The sequence below is a fragment of the Colius striatus genome, chromosome 18, assembly GCF_028858725.1.
Source record: "Colius striatus isolate bColStr4 chromosome 18, bColStr4.1.hap1, whole genome shotgun sequence".
Lineage (NCBI taxonomy): Eukaryota > Metazoa > Chordata > Aves > Coliiformes > Coliidae > Colius > Colius striatus.
The window spans coordinates 2943099-2959441 of record NC_084776.1 but is presented as its reverse complement, the minus strand read 5'-3'; the positions used below and the strand labels follow the sequence as shown (position 1 = coordinate 2959441).

The 16343-nt window shown below is 49.9% G+C and overlaps 1 protein-coding gene across 4 annotated transcripts in view; it reads right to left on the bottom strand.

Annotated features, from left to right (window-relative positions):
- Positions 1-5409: 5409 nt before the first annotated feature.
- The window catches only part of RGS9 (regulator of G protein signaling 9), a 32496-nt gene continuing 21562 nt past the window's right edge, over positions 5410-16343 (bottom strand). The window contains exons 12-17 of one of the 4 annotated variants that reach the window (XM_062010904.1): positions 15426-15539; positions 14246-14361; positions 13739-13826; positions 13172-13310; positions 12080-12165; positions 8303-10762 (exon numbers count right to left, since the gene is read on the bottom strand). In XM_062010904.1, coding sequence (XP_061866888.1) covers positions 10594-10762; positions 12080-12165; positions 13172-13310; positions 13739-13826; positions 14246-14361; positions 15426-15539 — 712 coding nt within the window. In that variant the 3' untranslated portion in view covers positions 8303-10593. Of the gene's footprint in view, positions 5713-8302; positions 10763-12079; positions 12169-13171; positions 13311-13738; positions 13827-14245; positions 14362-15425; positions 15540-16343 lie in introns of those variants that run through there. The other 3 variants (XM_062010907.1, XM_062010905.1, XM_062010908.1) reach the window with 3 other exon arrangements.

Below are 16343 nucleotides of genomic sequence, written 5' to 3'. Positions count from 1 at the left end.
AGATGCCGAGCGCCTGGAAGACAGATCTCCCATTTGGATGTTTTAATCGGGTTCACTAAGCTGCAGCACAACCCCAGAGCAGCCCCTGCTGCAGTTGGGCAGCGCAGCCAGAGCAGGGCTGGCTCCAAAGCTGGCAGCCCTGGTCACACGATCCACCTCCTGCCCATCGCTCCAGCAAGAGGCTGAAGTTCCTGAGCACAGAACTCCCATCCTATCCCAACAGTGTCCCCTTGAGGTTGACGGCTGAGGCAGCCTGGGAAGAGCCATCAGAGAGGCTTGGGGGAACCCCAGGAGCTGCTCTTGTTTTTCTGGGTGGCCCCCTGCTGCAGAGTGAGCATGCAAACAAACCCCAGCAGCCGTGGGCCAGCATGAGCCCGAGCACAGGACACTGGGGGAGCTCACCCTGATGTGGAGCATGGGACCTGCACATCTGGGAGAGGAGCATGTTATAGAACCACATGGCTAATTCAGCATCTTCTAGTTCATTCAAACAAGATCCCAAGGCCAAGCATTGTGGGTCTTTCTGCAGCATCAGCTCAGACCTGGAGCTTGGGGAGCTCTTCCAGCACAACAAGCCAGAGCAGGGCCACAAGCTGGAATGGGGCCACAGCCATTCCATGGATCTGTGCCAGCCAGCAGCCCCTGTGGCTGCGGGAGCCAGGAGAGCAGAGCTGCTGTGATGAGGGCACGGGGCTTCCTCGCTGCTGCCGGAGTCTCCTTTCTTCTGTCAGCCAAGCAGCAGGGAGCTTTCTGAGAAACTGCCCACAGGGAGCCATCACTTTTTCCAGTCATTAACCTTACACATCCCTCACATTATCGGAATACTTTGGATGTCTAAGTTGCTGCAGTGAGCTAATTCTTCCAGGTGACTCCAGGCAGCGTTAAATGGGCTCCTGCACAGCGAGGGGATTTGAAGTGTGAGAGCTGAAAGCGCTCCCGCCCCCAGCTCGCCAGGCCCCCGGCGGGGCCGCAGCCTCAGATGTCACTGTGCGGCTGCAGCGCCGTGGCAGGAGGGATCCCCAGCCTCCGGAGCTGCAGATTGCAACCCACAGCCAGCAGGTGCCTGGGGGGCTGCAGGTGAAGAGAGGAAGGAAGGAAAGCAAGGGATGGCTTGAGATGTACAACGTGGGGTCTGTGCCCTCCGGTGGAGTCCTCAAGTTGAAAGAGGTTGGGGAAAAAAAGGGTTCCCTGGCCTCTGGGACACACATGTACCTGTCTGTCTTGAGGTAACTGCATCAGGGTGTTCAAGCCTTGACAGAGCAGCCAGGTTTGGATCCCAAAGTCCTTCCCCTGGTTTAGAAGATGAGCATGAGGCCAAGATCTGCCCTGTCATCCCTGACTTGGGGGAAATGGGGACCACTGAGTGCATGGAAGGAGAGGTTTTAAATCCGTTGCATCAACAAAGGGATTCAAGCTTTGCTTAATGTGTAGAGATCCAGATCGAAATCTGCATTCATCTCACACTTCTACTTGGTGAAAATCAAGAAAAGTGAGTTTTCTTTCCTACAACCTCTGTCAGCACAAGACTCACCTACATCACAGACTATAGCAACTGGAAACCTTTCTAAACTACTTATGGATGCCACCACAGAGCTCCTGAATGGTCCTGCCTTGGAAGCTGTCAAAATGAAGATGTGCTATTGCTTCTCCCCTCTCCCTAGTCCATGAGTTTTATACTGATCCCAACCAGACTTTTTAAAGCATGTGTTTCTGAGAATAGAGTTTCTAATGACATTCCTTGCTATTGCTTAGTTTCTGTATTTCTTTTTTGTCTTGGCTGGGTATAATCTGGAGAACAAAGGTGGAAAAGAAAAGGCTGGAGTAAGTGCAACAATTTTCAGTCCTCCAGTATTACCAAGGGGTTTGTCCCACTTTCCTGCACTCTTATTCATTAGTAATGGTTTTGTTGTTTGTTGGGGGGGTTTAACTTGTGTGAAAATCATGATTTCAGGAAATCAGCTGCAATGAAGTTCTAGGGACAGGATTTTGTACTGAGCAGTGTAGGATTACCAAAGTATCTGAGGTGGTCAGCCCTAGTCTGGAGAATAAAGATTGAAGCATTCTTTTTGCCCTAGTGCACCCTTCCACCCGGTTTCCTTTTTATCATACCTATTTCCAACACTATTACCCATCCTATATGCTTTGTGGAACCCCATCCAGCCTTACTGCTTAGGACATTCTAATCTGAAGAAAAGTAAAGAGGGGTTATTTTGTAATGATGAATACCATCTGCTAAAACAAGTGCTATATGGTCAAATATTTATGTTCTTCAGCCTTCAGAGAAAACAGTGCCAGGTGTAGAATTTATTTTCTAGTTGAAATGAAGGGCTATAACTCTGTACTGTGTGCTTTCACAGTCCCAGTCACTCTAACTTCATTGCCTGGTGCTTTTACTGTTCTCTTGAGCATTATTAATCCTTCTTAATTCTTTATTTTAATCTCTCTAAGAAAATTAGAGAGAATTCAGGTTCAGTTCTGTGACTCAGTTGGTCTTAATTCTGTAAAATGAAGCCAGCCTGCCAAAATCCCTTTGTCCAGCCTAACTATTGGGCAGCCTTTCTATGGACAAAGTTTTGAATTAATCTGTTCCACAGAGCACTAAAACCAACATTATTTATAGTTTGAAACATAAAAAGCATCACTCTGTACTCTACTTCAAAATACTCAGAAGCCAACAAACTATTTTGGGAATCAAAGTTCATTAAGCAGCTACACAAGCCAGGCAAAGTGAGAAAAGCAACTAAGGGTCCAAAGAACAGTGTGGTATCTGCAGTATAAAATAACAGGTAAATCCTTTCCAATCTAGAAGTGCTGTGATAAAAGATTCTTAGAACTCTCTTTGAAGCATTAAGACTATTTCTCTCAGCTATACTACAGAATACCACCATTTGCTCAGCTCAAATGTGTTTGCTCATTGACCAGCAATGTGGAATATTCATAGATGGAGGCAGAAGAGAATGGATGTCTCAACTGACTGCTCATTATGCAGGTTTCTGAACTTCCTTTGAAACAGCTGGGATTCTCTGCTGCCACAGAGAAGATGGTCACAGGTAGCTATTGTGAAACAGTTCATTTTTAGTTAAGCAGTTCTAAAAAAATCCTGAAGAATGTTTGAAAAGGAAACAAGAATCCTCACACGGGCAGGTATTGCTCCAGGATGCCTGTGAGTTTTCACCTGGCTGTGGCTTGCAGGCTGAGCTTTAAATCCCCACCTTGAAGTCCTTTAGCAATTCTGGAAAGACAATTCATGAGGAAACAAACCTGGGTTAGTTACACTTCAGGTTTCCAGCCATAACCAATAATTCCAGTGAGGCTCACCATCTTTTTCCCTTTAGCAAAGCTCAGCAGAGACAAGGAGAGATTTTCTTTTCACAAGAACATTTGTATTTTATGCTATAACTGGATTCTAGTGCAATACTTACAGGTGGCTTCACAGAATAAGAAGCACTAGAAGAGAAACAAAGAGCCAAAAAGACTAACAGAAAATGCTCCTTGCTCTGATGGTCCTCAGTACATGGAACTGCAATGAAGTTTTCACCAAGTGGACACCAGAACAAAGAAAGAAAGAGAAACAAATACCCTGAACAAAATGCAACTGTCTAATAACACATAAAAAACCTCAATGCCAGGCCCCAAGAAGCAAGAGAGGAATGAGGTGGCTGCTTAGACTAGCACAAAAACAAACCAAGGAATATTTCTTTTCTAAACTACAATAGACTCATCTCTTCAAAACAGTTTTAAGAGCAGTGAAAACACTCAGCTCTCTTGATCTGCACTCATCTGACAAATAAGGTCTAAACCACAATAACAAATAGAGCATATTTTTAGAGTCTATGCCTTAATCTTTGAGGCACATCATAGTATTACTGGCTTTGGAATTCTCTGTTTACTGCAGGGAAGACAAGAGCACAAAGTGCCCCACCAGTGCACAAAAGAAAAGGCAATTAAAGTGTGTGTTTAAACCAGCCATTGTCCACTTCCAAAAGGAAAAGTCTGACCACAGGGTTGGCCTGGTTTAGGCCCATCTAGGAACAGAGGACCATGATCAGCCACTCGTTCACTCCTCCCCTTCCCAACTGAGTACTGAGGGCTTTTGGAACCCCCTGAGGACAGGGAAGGCTCACTCACCACTTATGGTCCTGTGCAAAACAGACAAGGCTACTACTCAACTTGGGGAAGAACACAAAATCTCATTTAATCTGCCACCAACCAAAACCATAACAAACAGAAATACCCAACAGAAAGCACAACAGAGCAGGGGGACGATGAAAAGTGCAACCAGCCCGTTTATGACCCCTTCTCCACACTCCTCCCCTCTTCCCAGGCTCAGGAACTTGATCCTGGTGTTTTTACCTCCTTCTCCCCTGAGTGGCATAACGGGACAGGGAATGCAGTCAGTCCTGTTCCCATGGCTCCTTGTCTCTCCTCACTGGTCCTCCCTGCTGCAGGGGGGTTCCTCCCAGGCTGGGCAGCCCTGCACAGCCCGATCCGATGGCATTCATCAAAAAGGTTTTAAATCCCACAGTAGAAGTCAGCACAACGAACCACATCAGCCACACAGGCAAAGCTTCATTTACAAGTAGAAAGTACAAAATAGCAACACCCAAAGTCACAGGCCACACGGGCAAGGTACAGAGCAAGGACCCACATCACACACACCAGGAAACCCCTCCACACTTCAACAACAAACCCTCTTCAAACACTGCACAAGGCAAGGAGAGCGACGTTCTAACGCTCTGGGTAACAACCCGGGTACAGACTGTGGTGAAGCATCAATCCCAGCTTGGAGGGGCCCAAAACACAGGTTTGGTTTGGATCTTCTCAGGTATTGCCAGGTTGCAGTTCAAGGCATGGTTTCAAAGCCTGTCCCAGCAATGAGAGGCCACAAAAGAGAAACTGGAGCTAAGGCAGATGCTCTGGAGCCTTTGCTCTTCTCCTGCTCTTTGGGGTTAGCTTTGGTTTGGATTAAGGAATGATGCTATGGCACAGCTTCCCAGGACAGCTTCCCCAGCAATCAGCTGTCTCTCAATGAACTTGCTTTACAATCAAACAGTTGTTACTAACAACAATGGCTAATAAGAGGTGGACTGAAGCCAGGGACACAAACACACCTCAGTCTTGGCACTGAAGTCTGAATCCTACTCTGAAAAATGCCTGTGAGCTCTGTTCCAGCTGGGCTGTGTGCAGTGTGTGCACTGTGTACACCTCATGGCCAAGCACATCGTTCAGATCAGACACCACTGCCCGGGACATAGGTCTCCAAATTCTCCATCTGCTATAAGGCAAGAAACATGGTTCATTTACCAAGAGGTTTGTAATGAGTAGATCTGAATATACCAAAGACAAGAAAGAAAACAAGTCCAGAAATGCTTCACGTTGCTGCATTACCAGCAGGTGGGCACCCCAGGGTCTGTTAGTGCAGCAGCCTCAGCTTCCCTGATGCTGAGAGTGGCTCTAAATGCATTTCTTCAACAGCAGGGCCCATGTACTGAACCACACGTGGCCAAGCTGGTCATCTCAGGCCTGGAAAGTGAGTGCCTGTGTCTGGGCTGCTCATTACCCAGCCCTCCCCTCATCTCTGGGGTTCTCCCAAGGGCACATCACCTCCTTCATACAGTCCTTAGGAGCTGGGTGGTGGCTGTCCTCTCCCTCCTCAGATCCATGGGGTAGATTCAGCTCTCCAAAGGATTATCCATTTTTATCTGGAAGAAGCTGTGTTGTGAAATAAAAACCCATCACACACACAGCACTTTTTGATGTGCTCTCTGAGACAGAGGACACGCAGCACGGAGTCTGGCTTTGAGTTTTCCACTCCTCAAACCCCAAACCCCAAAAGCAAAACTCCTAAGCGCAAGCCCGAAGAGATGGAAAATGAAGGAAATGTGCACTCCCACCCCTTTGAAGCAAAACTGCTGTGTGACACAGCTCCAGCACAGCCAGAGCACAGAGCCAGGTGGAGAAGGAGCCCTTAGATTTGTGCTTCTGAATTTATAATGTGGACTCGTCCACTCAGTCAGCAGCAGAGGTGGATTAAAAGAGGCTGAAGACATGTTATTCTTTGAGAGGGACATGGCCAGGGTTTGGTTTCAACAGTCACAGTCTCTCCAGGCAAAAAATCCCCAATCTCACACATCCTGCTCCCAGTGACAAACATTTCACGACTCACCCTCGATATTTCTCCTCCCATGTTACTTCTGGGTCTCCTCTGACTTTCAAATCATTAAACCAAACCTGAACCAATGCTCGAGAGCAAACACAAGGATGTGAGTGGTTTTCCAAATTCAGGGATCAAAGGTACAACCTGGGGGCTTTCCACCACAAACAGGAGGTGTAAGCAAAGCAGAGGGGAGTCGCCTGCACAGCCTCCTGCCCACTCCTCATCAGCAAACACAGCCCACACAGAAAGCAAGCGCAAGGAGCCAAGGGGAAGAGATGCTCTTCAAGGCCTGGCTGTGATTTGGGGCAGGCAGCTCAAATGCCAGAGCAGCATTTTGCTGCTGCAAAGACCTCAAGCTTGTCTCCAAAGCCACCAAAATAACCAAAAAGGACAAACGTGTCCCGCTGGCGTGAGCAGAGCAGCCAAGGCCCTCACGGCCCGCAAAGCTGCTTGATGTGGCGGCAAACGCCAACGGATCTCCACGCTGGGCTGGCGCTTGTCCCACGGGGGATGGTGGCAATCTCCTGGACACAGGGTGAGAGGTGACATCCCTGCCTGTGCCACACCGTGCCCCAAGCAGCAGTGGGAAGTGACAGCACCTCCATTCCGCCGCCTGAGGCCAGGGAGGAGCAGGGTCCCTCAGCAGAGCCATGGCTGGTGGGAACACGAAGCACGAGGCTCCCTTTAACGGACTCAGCTGACAGGATTTCAACCTCTGGCTAATTACAGAGCAGAACCCTTCCTGAGGGCAGCACGGTGCTCACCTGCTCACGCCACCACCGCCGCTCGCCGTGGGGCTGCCCCTTCCCGTGGGGCACGGCCGGGCGCGGGGGTGTGAGCACAGCGAGGCCCGGCAGCCCCTCCTCAGGAACCAACTGAAGGACACGGCGGCCGCCTGCGCCCTCCTGCCGCTGGAGGGGAAGGGACTGGGCCTCTCAGACCCCCGTGGGGCTGGGTAGGGCTGCGCTGAGGGCCAGGGGCAGGTGGGGGCTGGGGCAGGTGTTGGCAGGGAGCTGGTGTAGCCAGGCGGGACAGGGGACCGGCAGGCACGGCTGTGGGGAGGAAAAGGAGACGGGCTGGTCAGGGGGCAGTGGCCTCCACAGGCTCACCTTTGGAGTGCTGCCAGGAGACAAAGAGCTCAGCTGCTGACAGCCACCTCAGCCCAGCCTGGGACCATGCTCCCATCTCCTGCAGCTCTGCCCCCTTCCCTGCCCTCCCCCTGAGAGTGGAGGTGTTGCAATGTGCCCATGGAAAGGGACAGGGGCACTGCTGCCAGCTTCATCTGGTGCTGACAGATCTGGCCCCACACCCACGGCGATGCTGCAGCAGACGTATTCCTTACAGCCGTTAGGGGTGATCTCAGTCATGTCTACAAACATAAAAAATGGGTGTGAGGAGGATGGAGCCAGACTGTGCTCAGTGATGGTCAGTAATAGGACAAGGGGCAATGGGTACAAGCTGGAACAGAAGAGGTTCCAAAGCAACATAAGGACAAACTTGTTCCCTGTTGAGGTGAGGCAGCACTGGCAGGGGCTGCCCAGATGGGCTGTGGAATCTCCTTCTCTGGAGACATTCAACCCAGCTGGATGAGTCCCTGTGTGCCCTACTCTAGGTGGTGCTGCTCTGGCAGGGGGGTTGCACTGGATGAGCTTTCTAAGTCCCTTCCAACCCTTGAGAGTCTGTGTGACTAGCTCCAGGTGTGGAGGACTCTGCTATCCCAACAGCACAACTACCATGTGCCAGCTGTTTGGTGGCCAAAAAATAAGACACTGAACTCCAGACTCTGACGGCTGACAGTACGAGAAGCCACATCTAGTGCTGAAGCCTGCAGGGTCCCCGGCTGGTGCTGGGAAGGTTCCAGGTCAGCTAATTCAGCCCTGGGGACAAAGCCCAAGTACAGACTCATCAGCAGAAGACACGCTATATGCTGGCATCATTCCCCTCAGGCACCATTTTCCAAGGACTCACTCCCAGCAGCAATGAAACGCAGCTCAAGTGTCCAAAGAGAAGTGCTGAGAGCAGAGACACATCCAGAGAATGCACACAGACGTGGCAGAGACAGCACAGTGAAGGATGAGCACACCAAGATGAGACAGAGAAGAATTAACTTGTTTCATTTTTCATTTTCTACATTTATTTTGCTTAGATGAATGCAGGGAAGCAGTGGCCAAGAAATGAAACAACATGTTGCTCTGGTTTCCAATGGAAACAAACAATTTCTTGGCTGGCACAAAGTGAAGTTCAGTTTGTACCGTGGTCACACTTTGTACCAGGAGACCTTCCTCTTCAGGGACTGAGCAGCAAGGAGTGGTACACACTGGGTCATGACAGTTTATCCAGCCCATTAGCAGAACAGCCAGCTTCTGCCTGCACCAGTAGGGTGGGTGTTTCACAAGCAGAGTGACTCCAGAGCATGCAGCATTAACCCATGTCAGGGGGAGAGCCACGCAAAGCTGACATGATGAGAAATCAGAGAAAGGAATGGATAGAGAGAACATAAAAAGCAAAGCTGCAGACAAAACAGAAGTAGAATCAGAGGGACTGACTGGAACACACAGGTTTGTTATTTATTATTTATACCTTGACTTGATCTTCCACATGTTACTACATACTGGCAATCCCAACCTGCTCAGGGCTCCATGTCACACAGGCTCTGAGGAGACTCTAGAGCTCATCACATCTGAGGAGCTTTGGACCAGCCCTACCAAGCTCTTGAGTTGCTCAGTGCTCTCATGTCAAGGTAGGCTGATGGTGCTCAGTACCTGATGGAGAAAAGCCTCAAGGCTTTAAGCAGAATTTAAAACAACAGCAAAACAAAAGGGTCTGAAGCTGCTCAGCCTTAGGGAACTGCAAAATTCGCCATTGCTTCCACTGGGAATAGGTGCAGAGACTTACCAAGCAGACCCTGACATGAGAGCTGGAGACTCCTGCAACTTAGTTCCAATTCCTCTAAAAGGCCTTAACCACTGCTGGGTTACCAGAGGTCATGAAAACCTCCCTCCTTCAGCTGCAAAGGGGAGGAGACTTGTGCAGCCATCCCAGACCAGACCACAGCCCTGGTTCTGCCTCAGGGAGGGCACCAACTGCTGTGCAAAGCTGCTCAGACACAGCTCCAGGCTCCCACTGCCATCTTCCTCCATCTCACACTTCCTGGGGAGTCACACCAATGAACAATAGGAAGAGCTTCCCAGCGCTCAGTGCTTCCCACCCAGCCCCTCTGCTTCCCCTGCACTTGAAGACACGAGGAAGCTTTGCTGCCCCCGCAGTTCCCTTTACCGGGCTCTGCAGGAATCTTCCCACTTGTGGTAATCACTGGTCTGCTCCAGACACACTGGGGTTTCCCAGCAAAGCCTGGAATCTCCCTCAGCTCTTCAGCACTAACATGGTATTTTAGGTTGCCTCATTCTAAAGAGCAAAAGAGACAGAGCAAGGGAAAAAAAAAGAACCCAAAGCACTACTGAGAGCTGAAATCAGTTCTCAACACCTCTGGCCTGCTTCTCCCTTGCCTCTGGGCTACAAGCCAGTGACAACTGGAAATACCTCCTGGTAGGTGTTTTTGACAACAGAAAATAGGAGTGCAGGAAAAAGACAAGACAAGAGGCAAGGATGGATTTGATAAAAGGAACCCAAAGCCACAGCTGCATCTCTCAAGCCCGTCCTGCAGACTGGTGTGGAGATGGCTCTGCACCTGCACACCCAGCACCCACAGGCTGACAGGGAGAGCAGAGCCTTCTGATCACCCCCAACGTCCCAGGGAGAACTGGGAGTGTCATTAACATTCAAAGGATCAACTAAACCTTCAGAAACACTCACCCTACCCTTCTCATAGGAAACTCACTCTGGTTTTCTGCCTGTGGGCTCCCTTGCACTGGCTAGAAGGTGCAGGATACTTGAATGAGGGGTGTCTTCCTGCCAGGGGACGCCCAGGATCACCCCTTGGCAGGGTGCACAGCCCCTCTGAGAGGATGGGCACCACTGTGGACAGCTCTGAGGTGGGCAGCTCCCCCTGCTCCCTGCAGGGCCATCCACCTCTACTCCCAGGAAGGATGATTCGAATCCAAAGGACTGGGAGGGCAGAGCTTCACTCTGCTCTGTGCCATCCCACCTCCTGGAGGAGCAGGAGCCAGGGAGAGGTGGATGGGCTGCCCAGCCTCCGAGGAGGGGTCCTGGGGCAGGCAGAAGGCACTCCCCCTCCGAGGTGTGCGGGGAGGGAGCCGGGCTCCTGCCCCCCTCTGCCTGCACTCCCGAGGCTGCCGTGCCAGGGAAGGGACATCTGCTGCTCCAGAAGCCATGGCAACGTGCAGGAAGCGGGCTGTAGGCAGAGCCGGCCTGGGAAACCTAAAGCACCACTGACACCTTCAGGAAGGGGAGACGAAGCTCAACGCCAGCCTCAGCTTGTCTTTTCCCTGCGCTCTGTGCCCTCAGGGGCTCAGAGCCTACTTGGGAGGTTCCTTGAGCTGGCTCCTACGATCCAGCTTGCTCATGACCTGCGTGATGTCCACGGTGGTGGCAGCTTCTTTGGCTTTGGCCTCTTCCTCCCGCTGCCTCAGGATGATGGGGCTGGGGCTGGAGGGAAGGTGACGGCGTCCGAAGGAGAACGCAGAGCTGGGCAGAGGGAGAGAAGGAAGCAGGATGTTACTGAAAAGGGCCCCAGAAACTGCCCCCTGGCAAGCAAACCTACCAGGAGGGAAGCTCAGGCACAGAGAGGGATGTGCTACTGGCACTTGTGCAACAACCAAGCGGTGCAGAGGTGGTTTAAAGCTGGACTGAGTCATCATCCTAAAGGCAGTCCTTGTCCTCCCGAGGGACCTCAGGGCCAGGAGATGGCCAGGATGTTGTCTGCACACAATTAACACTTTGGGTGATGCCAAACAACTGCCATCAGTGCAATTTTTTTCTGATGTCCTCAGTAAGACCAAGTTAAGGACCAGTATGGGTGTTTCTGGTGTCTGTGGTACCCACTAAAACCACCCACTACCCACTTCAGCAGGGCCATTACCAGCAGCAATGGAAACAAGTGCTAATCCATCTCTGGGTGAGGTACTAGCTTTTTCTTTTGACCAGGATGCTGAGTAAGGAGTGTTCAGGACAAGCACAAAGGTAGTCACCAGCACTGCCCAGCAGCTGCCATGAATCTTGTGATGTGTGGCTCCAGGAACAGCTAACCAGAGCCCAGCAAGTCAGCAGGAGGGGCTTTTCCACTGACTTGAAAGAGGCTCTAGATGAAACAATCGTGTGGAAGTCCATGATTCCTCTTTCTTGCATGCCAGATTGAGGAGTAGAAGAGGAACAGAGAAAGGGGCACCCCACCCAGCCTGGCTCTGACATAAGCACTCAGCTTTAAGCAGCATCTGCACTTCAAAGGGCCCAAATCTGCTACACAACCTTCATCTTGGTCAGGGAAGAAAGCCATTTCAAGCCTGCCCCTGCTCAGGCCAGCCACCTTGTGCCAGCTTTCACTGGTATGTAAGTTACTGCTTGTTCCCACGGGGCTGCCTGTCACCTTCACTTCACAGGGGTAAGTGGCTCTGTGCAGGCACAGCTGAGCAGGACCCACAGGTGCTCACCTCTGGTAGCCCAACATTCCATGGGCAGGAGTTTTCCCATGCCCAACACACAGAGCTTTCTCCTTCCAGGAAAACAGCCATGATTAATTTAGAAAGGCTGTGATTGTTGAAGAGACCCAACAGGCAAGGCAGCCAAGCAATCCTCCAGTCAGTTCTGACAGCACACACACACACCACTTGCAAAGGGTTCCCTAATAAATGGCAGCACAGGCCTCAAAGCAAAGCATCTCAGGGAAAAAAAATGATTTCATTAAGCAAACAGCTAAATCATAGTAATTTTGCTGTAATTCAGGCTTTTTCTACCCTTGCTACAACAAGAAAAACAAACCCCACAATTACATGCAGTTTCACTTGCCTTTTTTTGACAGTCTCCTGTGGCACAATGGCCTTGGCCAGCATTTCCTTGTATACTGGAGACTTTAAATAGCGGCCATAGGAGTCCTACTAGGAGGGAAAAAGAGCAACTGGTAGTTATGGGCTGCAAACACCCTTATTAAAATCACCACCAAATACAGCTGCTCAGGAGCCAGCGAGGCTGGGAACTACATTATCTCCCCCAGCAGCCCAAGGGACTTTGCATCTTTCAGGCAAATGTAGCTATTTAACCAACTGCCTTTCATCTTGGTGGCAAATTCCCAGCATTTTCCATCTCACAGTAAAGCTTCCCAGGTAAGATCCAGCCCAAAATGTGCTCAGCCCAGGCCAGCAGTGTCTCACAGTCATTGCAAGGTGAAATGCTCAAGTCTCAGGACCCAAACTCTTCAACAACTGGCAGAAGTGAGCATGTTTCTGATCCTTTCTGTGTCACTGTGCATCAGCTGCTGCTCTGGCTCCTTTCTGCTGTGTTTTGTGCTGCTCTTAAGGAGTTACAGGTTATCTGTGGTCGCCATAGTCTGAGGAAAGCCCTGACATTATCACCCACTGACATCAGCCCACAGTCTGCTGCATCAGTCAGACTTAAAATAAGGGTCTATCAACATAACCACAGCAAGATGTGTGAAGAGACTCAGTAAAACTTAAGATGGGCTGTGCCTGGTTATCCTCTTGGGATAAAACCCATGCAGTTGTATCCCAACTGCTGCCACCTTTCCCATCCACTGTTAAAATCCAGTAGGATACAAGTATCCCATCACAGGGACTCCTGATGGGGCAGAGAGTGGTACTGGGTGAAGTTAAAAGGTTTAAGCTTTGAATGAGCTGGTGACCCAGCTGGTATTAGAAAGTAAAACTTCCAGTAGACACCTGACCTCCACCACCCTGGGGACATGCTGTATTGAGGGAAGAGAAGCAGTAAAATACAAAGGCCTGGAGCAGCTCTTGCTTAAGTCAGCAAATGTGAGGGATTTTCACACAAAGGCCACTTGAAAGTGACAGCTGATGCACACAAAGGCATGGAAAGGCCCAGAGAACAGGAATTCCCCTAAGGCTCTGGAAACAAGTAACAAACCTTTTTCATCAGCATGTAAATGTGGGTCTGAGCAGCATCTAAAACATATCGATGAGGGTGTTTGAGGCCTTTGACTGTGATGCCCATTGTTGTGCCATCAATGTTAATCCAGCGCCTTGCTCCTGGAGCCAGGAAGAGCCTGTGAGGAGGAGGAATCAACAGTGCCATTAACAACTGGAGATTTCCTGGAGATTCTTCTGTCTAGCAGGAAAGGAAAAGTCCCTTTGGCTCTCCACTACCATTTTGTGTCCTGATATAAACCAAATTAAAGCACACTGAAAGTAAAAAGGGTCTCTCCACTGTCCCGTGGCAGTCCCAAGCACTTTGCTATTCCACACTTCTGTTTAAATCACATGCCAAGACCTAAATGTGATGTACAGTTACTTTTCCTCTCTGTACTAAAACCAAAAACTACTTACACTTTCATTTTCAACAGCTTCTTTCCTATGTTGGGATATAGGACAGTCACATTGGTGACAGCCCTATAAGCAATTTGGAGAAGGACAATGTGTGTGAAGGTGTGGGACTCATACAGAGAGTTCAAGAATGGAAAATGAGCACACTCACTTGTAAATTTCTTCTGCTTTTTCTTTGACCTTGGACTGATCTCCATACTTGAGATCCTCACAGGCTTCCCAGAAACTCAGATTCTCTCCTGCATGACAAGGATGCAGTCAGCAGAGGAAAAGACAATCTCATTTAGTAACCCCTAAACTGAATTTGATTCAATATGTGTTGGCCCCAATTCAGTCTCTCCAGTTCTTGAAAGTCCCTTTTGGGACAGCTGGAGGAAATCACCTTTCTCCTGCTCTGCTGCCTGGCTCCTGTAAGAGCCTGTGAACCCAACCAGCCCGGGAGCAGGTCGCCCTGCACAGGGAGTGCCCTGGGCTGTATTTTGTGTCCTGTGCCACTAGATGGTATTGCCTGCACAGCCCTTGCCTCCAACGTCACTGCTACTGCCTTTACTTTGTGACTTGCTCATTGCCTCAGCTCACAGATGTGGATTCCCAGCACGGTGCAGCGTGCTGCACGCTGGCCTAGGCAGGGACAGAGACTGGGACACAGCAGACCCACCGCTGAACTCCTTCTTCAGGAAGAGCTGGAAGTTCTGCCGACCTTTGGGGTCCTGGATCAGCTCACTGAAATTGAAGGCCCATCGCTCCACACGCATTCTGGTGGGGATTTCCACCCTGCACAGGTCAAAAACAAACAGCATAACTGGTTTCATGTGGCACATCTAATTGGCAGATTCATTAAAACCAAAATGCCCTTTGCTGGAATGCCAAGAGACTTCTCAGCACTCTGTAACAAGCTCCTGAAGTCAGCCCAATAAGTAGCTGTAATTAAACAACTTGGTACGCAGTGGGATGAGGATTTATCTCTGATTTATGCTGCTCTTACAACAGCCCAGCTTTGCTGGAGGTTTGACCCAGTCCCCTTCTGGAGGAGACACTGCTTGCTGCCCAAAGCTTTCCTTCTCATAAAGGCACTCCATGAAAGGATCCTTTGGGGCTGTCTAATGGGATATCATTGCTCTAACAGGATTACTGGTCTCAAATGAAAACCAGTAATATGTTGCATGCCTCAAGCCCAGAGGTGCCACTGTATAATGAGCAAATACCATCTGAAAGGAAAACCAAGGGAGACCTCAGAGAAGGGATGGACCATCAGCATGTGCCTCCAACACAAACTCTCTTCAGAGAGCAGCTTGAAGGAAATGCAAAGGGCCAGTAGTTGAACCCTGAATTGCTACACCATGGGCAGCACCTAATTTATCATGGTTAATGCTAAATCAAGTGCTATACCTGAGCATAACTGGTCACATCCTGAAGCGTACTTCACTCATCTGAGGGGAGAACCAGACCCACTCCCAGATCCACTCATCAGGAGCTGAGTGCATAGTCCCATCAAGGTTAGGAATTTCTGTCTTGTTGAAGGCTGTACTTGAAGATGATGCTGATGGAAGTTCAGCATCATTCCCAGAAGACTGTTTCTTTAGCATGGCCAAGCTATGCCAGAAAGGGAAAATGCTTCCCTGCTCATGATCAGAGACCATAGAATCACAGAATGGGGGTTGGAAGGGACCTTTAGAGACCATCTAGTCCAACCCCTTGCCAAATCAGGTCCCACCTAGATCAGGTCACAAAATATCAGGTCACAAAAGATGTGATGGAATCAGCAGTTCCCCTTTCTGATTTCTATCAGCATAAAGGTCAGTGAAAGCTCAAGCTGGTGAAAGGATTCAAATACATACAGTTTTGCATTGAGATCCCAGAACTCTGGGTCATCTGTTATCCAGGGGTTGCTGGGGAGACATCCAGACAGGATAGGGTCATTGGAGAGGAACTGCTCAGAGTACTTCACAAGCCTGCAAGGAAAGGCAGCAAAACCAAAAGATGACAGAATTGCAGCCAGTCCCATTACAGCCAAAGAAATGGTGGCACAGGCTACAGGTATCTCCAGAGGCACAGCCCCTGCACACAGGGATCTGCAATGGGGCTCCTGCCTTACTAGAAAAATTCATTCCTTAGCTCACTCACACTTTTCCATCTCCCAAACAGTAATCTCTGGGTTGCTTTCCAAAGCAGACATTTTGTCAGTTCAGCTGCAGGAGGATACAAGACTCTCTTCCATCACCTACTTTTGCCCCAGCTCCCAAACAGCTTCTGAATCCTCCAGCCAACTGCCAAAGGGCTGGTCCACAGAGAGCAATGTGCCAAAGAGGAAAGTGAGTGCTGGATCTGCTCAGGGTGGCTGCTCCACAACCTTCTCATGGGCTGTGGGAGAGACCAGGGAGAGGGGAAGGAGTGCTGAGGGCACATCCTCTGCTCACCTCTGGCATGGCTCACTCCTCTGCAAATGACTCTGAGGGCTTGGCACAAAGCAAAAATGTCTCTATCCCAGCAGGAACCAGACAAACACTTCTCCTACCTTCTCAGTTGGCCAGACTTGTAATTACAACTGATTTCACCAATGGCTTGGAATTGCAGCATTCTCCTCCCTTTTTCTTTCTTGACAAAAAATCATCTGGTTTCTGCATTTAAAATTCCTTCCAGACAAAACCACTTTCATGTGCTCAGAGCTGTGAGTGCACTGTCCAAGGGCCTGTTGCTAACAGGCACCTTGGCACAGATCCTGCAATCATACAGCCCTACTGCTGCACAAAGCACAC